The 8,088-nt window shown below is 39.5% G+C and overlaps 2 protein-coding genes across 2 annotated transcripts; one reads left to right on the forward strand and one right to left on the reverse strand.

Annotated features, from left to right (window-relative positions):
• Positions 1 to 1,472: 1,472 nt before the first annotated feature.
• On the reverse strand, positions 1,473 to 2,234 carry LOC144641162 (uncharacterized). The gene is made up of 2 exons (XM_078500205.1): positions 2,166 to 2,234; positions 1,473 to 1,969 (listed from the first exon to the last, which is right to left on the reverse strand). The coding sequence occupies exon 2, from the start codon at positions 1,810 to 1,812 to the stop codon at positions 1,507 to 1,509; it is 306 nt and encodes a 101-aa protein (XP_078356331.1). The 5' UTR covers positions 1,813 to 1,969; positions 2,166 to 2,234; the 3' UTR covers positions 1,473 to 1,506.
• On the forward strand, positions 1,857 to 6,808 carry LOC144641161 (exonuclease 1-like). The gene is made up of 6 exons (XM_078500204.1): positions 1,857 to 2,018; positions 2,286 to 2,573; positions 3,427 to 3,546; positions 4,263 to 4,386; positions 4,677 to 4,814; positions 6,501 to 6,808. Exons 2-6 carry the CDS (start codon positions 2,410 to 2,412, stop codon positions 6,723 to 6,725), a joined length of 771 nt encoding a protein of 256 aa, XP_078356330.1. The 5' UTR covers positions 1,857 to 2,018; positions 2,286 to 2,409; the 3' UTR covers positions 6,726 to 6,808.
• The last annotated feature ends 1,280 nt before the right edge of the window (positions 6,809 to 8,088 follow it).

Below are 8,088 nucleotides of genomic sequence, written 5' to 3' on the forward strand. Positions count from 1 at the left end.
AGCACAGGCAGACAAGTCTCTGTGTTTGAGGCCGCGTGACTTAAGCGTCGCGGTATGCGCTATTTGATCCCATACATTCACTGTAATTTGTAACGATTGACCTCCGCTTGAGTCAACTGATTGTGAGAAATGCTACATAAAATACTGAATTTCGCATCTTTTCATCCCAAACGTTGATCTACTTTAAGCCAGATAAATAAAGTTTACTTACCTTTCATCTTTTGTGTGATCTTTTGTGTTTTCATGGGGTTTTGAGGCCGTTAATTCCTCGATGGTCGTCACCGCCCCCAGCTAAAGTGAGAAAAAATGACAAGGCTGGCAACTTCGATGACCCGCCGAGATCGACAGCCTCCCAGTTTTCGGCCAATTTCTCCAATTCCACGCGTCGCTCGCCATCCAGCCTCGGCCAAGTTAAAGGTAGGTAATTTTCAAAGATCTGTGCCAAAAATCGCCGCAATCGCTCTGTTCTAACATGCTTAAAAGCCGCCGCGAATTTCCAATTTTGCTGCGAAATCGCCATCGTCAGAGGATGTGAGCAACAGAGGCACGGCATGTCTGTGATAACAGCAAACTGCATAACCTTTTTTGCTAGCTCTACATCTTGTTTTCCTAAGAAAGAGGCACAATTTTAATTAATGTGCTATTGAAAAAGTGAATGCTTAAAGCATAACCATAGAAAACGCAAATTATTGATATGGGTTTTTCGTCTGACATGCCGTGCGCTGTGGGATGGGGCAAGGGTTAATTTTGTCGCTGGCGGGCGTAATCTGACCGTTGTTTTCGATTAATTTGAATTTGATATCGGCGTTATGAGCGACAAAATTGGAAATTCGCGGCGGCTTTTAAGCATGTTAGAACAGAGCGATTGCGGCGATTTTTGGCACAGATCTTTGAAAATTACCTACCTTTAACTTGGCCGAGGCTGGATGGCAAGCGACGCGTGGAATTGGAGAAATTGGCCGAAAACTGGGAGGCTGTCGATCTCGGCGGGCCATCGAAGTTGCCAGCCTTGTCATTTTTTCTCACTTTAGCTGGGGGCGGTGACGACCATCGAGGAATTAACGGCCTCAAAACCCCATGAAAACACAAAAGATCACACAAAAGATGAAAGGTAAGTAAACTTTATTTATCTGGCTTAAAGTAGATCAACGTTTGGGATGAAAAGATGCGAAATTCAGTATTTTATGTAGCATTTCTCACGATCAGTTGACTCAAGCGGAGGTCAATCGTTACAAATTACAGTGAATGTATGGGATCAAATAGCGCATACCGCGACGCTTAAGTCACGCGGCCTCAAACACAGAGACTTGTCTGCCTGTGGCTGTAGATTGAATAGATTGAAGTGGATAGCAGTGGATTGAATTGATTGCTTTCTTACATATTTTTATTGCCGTGAATTGAAATAAATAAGCTTACATATTGTAAAATAAACATAAATTAATTGAAATCAATTCAATTGAAAGTCTTTTATTTCTAGTCAAAAGACTAACGGTTTACAGAATATACTTACAGCAGTGGCTTTTTAAAGTCTTCATCGTCGCCAGTTTCATCCACCTCGAGTAGCCAATCGTAGTTTTTCTTGTTGAAAATTTGTGAATAGAACGGAAATCTGTAGCGAGGGCTTCCATTCGAGTCATCTTTTCTGTCGCTTTCCATGAATTCCTCCTGCGCTTCAATAGATCCAGAGTACATGGACGAATCTTGACTCATTGGAGGACCAAATGAAAATTCATCCACCTGAGGATCACCTTCCATATTTTCCAAAATAGGCTGTGAAGACGGCGAATAAAGAGGAACTGACGTGGCCGCCATTTTGCTTTCTACGTTTTTCTTTGCGAGTTTATCATAACCAGGCTCCAGTCAATTAAAACTGACGGGGAGAAGTCTGGTACCATCTCGTGGCGCCAAATTTTGTAAACTCGTGTTGTGTTCCTCCAGAGTTTTCGCCTTTTATTTCCTGAATGTGTCGCTAAAACAACGGAAAACTTAATCGGAATGTTGAATGAATTATAGAAAAGGTAAGAGTATAACTCTGTGTGCATCTGTTTTGTCGAAAGCGTCGAATTAACAGCTTTGTAGAAGTTGCTTAGTATAAATGGCGTCGTCCATGCATGGTGTGTCACGTCTTTGCGATTTGTTTTGTTTGCGTTTTGCCGTTTTTTCACCTTCCGCCCATGAGAAAGTTGACTTGGATCACTGTAAGACACTTTTGTTTATGTTCTATGTCAAAAAGAAAGTTGAAAACTTCTCCAAATGCAGATATTTGATGCTTTCATTCTTTGCAGGCTTGATTTCGTCGTGTGCCGTGGTGATGGCGTCGCGATTACAATGATGTCGAGAGAAATACTTTATAATTTTTACACACTTCACAGTAAAACAAATCATTCTTGGTGATAAAGACACCGAAAGATGGGGATCCAAGGCTTACTACCCTTACTGAAGCCAATCCAGAAGCCTGTTTCAATCGCTGAAGATTTTGCAGGTCAGGTGATCGGGGTGGACGCCTACTGCTGGCTTCATAAAGGAGCTTATGGATGTGCTATGGAACTGGTAGAAGGAAAGAAAAGCTTTATGTATGTGTCACTGAACATGTATTTCTTAGAATATGCATTTCGAGAAATTTAACTTATACTTTGTAAGCACAAAAATGATTTTTTTGTGCATTGATCAGTTGCTTGGATCAATACACTTGCTAAAAATGATTTCTTTTTTCAACACATAATTTTTGATTTTGATCCAGTCAACTACATGTACATGTCTGCCAATGGGTCATTCGATTTTATATTCACCCCCCCCCCCTTCATTAACGGGTTAAGTCAAAATTTCCCCCCTAAGAAAAAAAACATTAAAGTACTAACATGATACCTCCCTCAGAAACAAACAAAACCTTTATTTGTAAACCTCGATTTAACGAGCCTCTATATAACGAAGTCCTCGATATAACGATTGATATTCTTCGCCCCAGTAATAGTAAAATTATGGAAAAGAACCTCTATATAACAAAACCTCGTTATAACGAACGTATTTTGCCATTTCCTTGGCCCTTCGCTATATCGAGGTTCCACTGTACCATCATTGAAAGCTAACCATAAACAGGCTAACAGAGTACTATTCAGGATAACCAGAGTGCACCTTCCACTCCGGGTTAGCTACTTTGGTTAGCCTAAAAAGCACTATGGTAAACCTCAATATCAATAATAAATATTGATCTGCTTGCCACTGGTCGCTAAATTAAGCTTATGCTTTCAATCCTTCTTCTCAATTAAATTTGCCACTATGACTTAGGTACCAATTTAGTCGCCAGCTCCAAAATTTTAGTCGCCATGGTGACTAAAATGGTCTTAACTTGGAGGGTTGCTGCACCTCCCATGAGTACATTTGTATTTAATATTTATTGTAGCTTGCCATCTGTGAATTTTGTTTTAGATACATAAATTACATCTTGAAACGTGTCAACATGCTGCTGCATTTCAATGTAAAGCCAATTCTAGTCTTTGATGGATCTTATCTACCCTCCAAGGCTGGACAGGAAGAACGACGAAGAAAGTAAGTGTCATGCGTCAAATACATGAACATTGTTAAAGAAAAGTAAATACCAGTAGTACCCTTTTGCATGCCTATAGTAGGATACTGCATCTCTTTTATAGACTTTTCACTTGAATATCCAACCTTGTTCTCAGAATAGCCCCATTTAAGAGATTTAAAAAATACGTAATATTAAGTGAATGAAGCATTTAGTGTGTCTGTTCAATATATTATATAGGGCTCTTTTAAAATTAACCTAAATGACAGTTTTCCCTACCTTTTCCTATACTCTAGCTTGTGAAATCCCTATGCTTTTATACATGTATATCTTGTGGTTTACCCTTGGTACAATTTTGTATATTTTCCTTTGTTCTTGTAAATGGTAATATATGACAATGAAATTTGTACAAAACAAAAAGAAATACCAAATAGTACCTGGGTGAAATTGGACCACAATTTGTACATTTGTACCCTGAAACTAAAAAAGTACCCATTTTGGGCAAAGCCTCCCCATGTCGTCTACTATAAGAAGTACCCCCCCCCCTTCCAGGAGTATTTCTACTTCTCCCTTTATGTCCCATCACAGGAAAGTAAGTACCAGTACAAGTACCTTATGAAAGTGACAATGAATTTTGTGATGTCAGAGGGTGTTGTATTGAGTTGACATTCTGGCTTTATTAAAATCTATACAGATGACTGTATTTGCACTTAAATAACAATATCTTCACTTTTGATAGGACAAGACAAGAAAACAAGGCCAAAGGTTTGGCTTTTCTTCGAGCTGGTAATAGACAACAGGCCCAAGAATGCTTCCAGAAGTGTGTTGATATCACTCCAGAGATGGCTCTTGAAGTCATAAGGGTTTGTTGTTTTGTGAGATGTGATGTGTGAGTTGTGAGATGCGAAATGCGAGAAGTGAGATACAAGATTGCAGGATGTGAGATACTGTACCATCTTCTTGTTAAGGAATGAGTTACATGTTTTTACTTTTTGAGTGTCTTGAACATTATTTTAATGTTAGTTTTTTGTCAAGTTCTCTTTGTGACTTCAAATGAACCCTCTATGTGTTATTTGTCTCAAAACATCTGATAGATGCCAGATAACTTCATGTCGTTTTAATTCATTCAAAATTGGTGCAATTTATTTTATAGGAATGTAGAAAGAAGGGTGTGGACTGTATTGTAGCACCTTATGAGGCTGATGCCCAGTTGGCATATCTTATGAAAGCTGGAATTGCTCAGGCCATCATATCTGAAGACTCAGATTTACTTGTGTATGGATGCCAAAAGGTAGGAGGTGTTCAAGTTGAGGATAGTTAACAACTATTCACCAAAGTGGAGGACTGTGGCTAGTGGCGGATATTTACCTCGCCGCTTCGTGGCTCGGTAATTATTCACCATTATCCACCGACACTGAGGTGAACAGTTGTTTTAGTATATACTAAAACAGTGAGATAATATAACCCGAAAGGACAATTTTTGACTAATTTATTCCTGCAACGATTACAGTTTTCTTGTACTCATTGCTTGGAGGTGAATGGCAAAGGACATTTGGAGTTTGAGCAGCCAATCAGGGTGTGCCAAAAACGCTAACCACTGTTTTAGTATATACTAATACTGTATGTACACCACAGTGTATTTCTCTTGAACTCTGTCAGTTGTTTTGTTCTGGACTGGCTGGTAGTACATGTTACATGCGGAGCTCTCCCCCTGCTCACACCCCTCTGATCCTGTATAGTTGGGCTGCACCACTGGCAACACCAGCCAGGTGCAGATTCATGAACGCTGGTTGCCGTTTTTTGATAACACAAGCGCTGAGGGCACATGCTTTTAGAGGGCTGTAAGGACATGCTCCCCTAGGAAAATTTTTAGATTTCAATTCCCTAAAGTACTAATGTTGACCAGTTACATTTTTCTCAGATGAAGCATTTCAATTTGACAGATAACATTGTAGAAAGGTGGTTTTTAAAAACAGTAATAGTGAAAGATTTAGATAAACACAGGCAAGTAAAAATAAACGATAAGAACAAACGACGTTTTGGAGTCGTCATGACGCCATTTTCAAGTTCAAAAAATGAAAAGAATAAACTGTCAGAAAATGTTCGGTTAAGATTAACATAGTAAAATATGTCATGCAAATAGTTGGGCTTGGATTGAGTCTGAAAGAAGAAGTACAAGAATAAGTTTGATTGTTTAGTGCATGAAATGCTACTAATCAGACAATTGTCACCATCTCTAAATGTCCAATCAGACTCAATCCAAGCCAAACTATTTGTGTGACATCGCATATTTTATTATGTTAATCATTAATATTTTATTATGAACATTTTCTGACAGTTTATTCTTTTCATTTTTTGAACTTGAAAATGGCGTCATGACGACTCTTAAACATCGTTTGTTTTTATTGTTTATTTTTACTTAATATTGAAAAAGTTCTTAAAAAGCAAGTCTGGGATAGGGAAGGGATTTTAGGTGTCTAGTCTAGTATAGGGTTGTAAAATCATCTGAACATGGTTTGGTATAGGATACGGTAGTGTCCCAGCGGCACATCGCCACCCAAAAGTATAGAGAGTGCCCCCCTTCTTCCCAGGAGCAGTCCTGGTTTGAGCCCTGGCCGGTCATCGTGTTGTGTCCTTGGGCAAGACACTACTCTCAAAGTTCCTCTCTCCACTCAGGTGTATAAGTGGTTGCTATTGAAAAGGTTTGGCAATTAAACTCAAAGCACCATTAGCATGAAGAGACAGGATTTATACTGCAAAAGTTACTTGTTCCAAGAAACATTAATCTTTGTAACTACATGAGTGATAAGCATCAAATTTCTCCTGGCAGTATCCATACAAAATCATAAGAAAATGTCATGAGAATTAACAAAGTGATCACCAAAGTAAACGTGCCTTGGTTTTTAACAAAATCTCTTAACTGTACTACAAGTCAATGTATGAAGACTAGTAAGGAGAATTTGCACATTTTTTCCAGGTAATCTTCAAGATGGATGCCTATGGTCACGGTTTAGCAGTTGATTTGGCAGATCTTTCCAAGTTAACAAAGCTCAAGCTGCATGAGTTTACTCAAGAGAAGTTCCGCCACATGTGTATATTGTCTGGCTGTGATTATCTGCCTTCCATAAAGGGCATTGGTCTCCAAACAGCTATTAAACTGCTGCGGAAATCATCCAGTGTTCACAAGGTTGGTTGCTGTTAGCATTTCGACGCTTTACTCTCAACTTTCTCCAAAAAAGTTTTTTCTTAATTTTTTTTATAAATTTTGCGTAAATTAAAAGAGGTCCTTTTTTTCTTTTTTTTTCTTCATTTTTACCAATTGTAGAGCTAAACTCAGTAAGCACATAATGATTTCCTATAGCCAGGTGAAGTGTACTTTCATGCTGTGCTTGCTAAGATCTGCTATATACTGGTAACCTGCGCTGTTCTTGAAGTCTCGAACTAGCAAACATTCCATGTAGCTAGGCGGATGTTGGTTTAGGCACGAGTAGACTATCTGTCGTACTCCTGACTTCCTGAGGGCTTTCATCAGAAGTAGTCATGTAGCCAGTTGGTTGGCTCAAGGCAGCTATAGGGTCTGCAGTTGTTGTAGCATTAGTTGTCATCTCCGTAACAAGTCCGGGGTGGAGTTGTTAGCACCACGCCCAACCCCCAACCTGGAGGACCAGGTGGTGATTTTTGTCTGGTCTCTACCCGTAACCTTCCCGACTTGGTTGGACCTACACGGCATAGTTCACAAGGGTCTCTGAGACACGCAAGCCTCCCCACCTTGTCAAGTTAATAGCACAAGGGGAGGAAGTTCTACTACATACAGTACCACTTAAAAAAATAGGCCACCCTCTCTCGAGTCGACATTCTCATCTCAAAGAACGAAACACTCGTCTCGCAAGAAGCTAAAAAGCTCTAAGTACACGGTTCTAATCTCTCGTGAGATTTTAATTCCCTGTTGTTAACCATACACGAGCATCGCCCAGAAAAGATTGCATGTACATGTAGTTGAAGCGACGTTTGACATGTCGACCAGTCAAGCGAGTTTCTTTCTTACTTACTCGCTTGTACTTCTAAGCAAAAGTCGTATTCATGAAAATGCTACAAAATTTTATGTTTTAAATCGAAATCATTTCGTTCGTGGCTTTTTAGGGCGGATTAAACCTGAATTTGAATGAAATTTTAAGAGGTTTAAAGAAGGGATTGAAGCGCCACCAAACAATGGACACCCACGCAAGAGCACTCCAGGTTGTCAGGGGACTGTCTGGTGTCTCTCTCCTCCGCAGAGGCTCCTTCAGTGGGGAAAGGCGAAAAACACGAAAAATGAAAAATAGGAGGAGCTCCGCGCGCTTTTTATTTAATTTTATATTTTTTTTATTCCCATTTCCCAGCCCATACGAAAAAAATGAGAGGTCTCCGCGGAGGAGAGAGATCTGGTGTCCATCTACCAATTTTTAACTAAAAAATTCTAATTTTAAAATCACATTAAATCTCCAATACAGTTGAACCCTGGTAACTCGAACTCTGAAGGGAAACGAAAAACAGTTCGAGTTAGCGAGGTTTTCGAGTTAACCGAG

Source organism: Oculina patagonica, unplaced genomic scaffold (genome assembly GCF_052425735.1).
Source record: "Oculina patagonica isolate OP01 unplaced genomic scaffold, crgOcupat unplaced716, whole genome shotgun sequence".
In the NCBI taxonomy this organism is placed as follows: domain Eukaryota; kingdom Metazoa; phylum Cnidaria; class Anthozoa; order Scleractinia; family Oculinidae; genus Oculina; species Oculina patagonica.

Coding starts and splice junctions, on each gene's coding strand:
- LOC144641162 (XM_078500205.1), bottom strand. CDS start 1,812: ATGGCGGCCACGTCAGTTCCTCTTTATTCGCCGTCTTCACAGCCTATT.
- LOC144641161 (XM_078500204.1), top strand. CDS start 2,410: ATGGGGATCCAAGGCTTACTACCCTTACTGAAGCCAATCCAGAAGCCT. Junction 2,574..3,426: donor GAAGGAAAGAAAAGCTTTAT/GTATGTGTCACT, acceptor ATTTTGTTTTAG/ATACATAAATTACATCTTGA. Junction 4,387..4,676: donor TGGCTCTTGAAGTCATAAGG/GTTTGTTGTTTT, acceptor TTTATTTTATAG/GAATGTAGAAAGAAGGGTGT.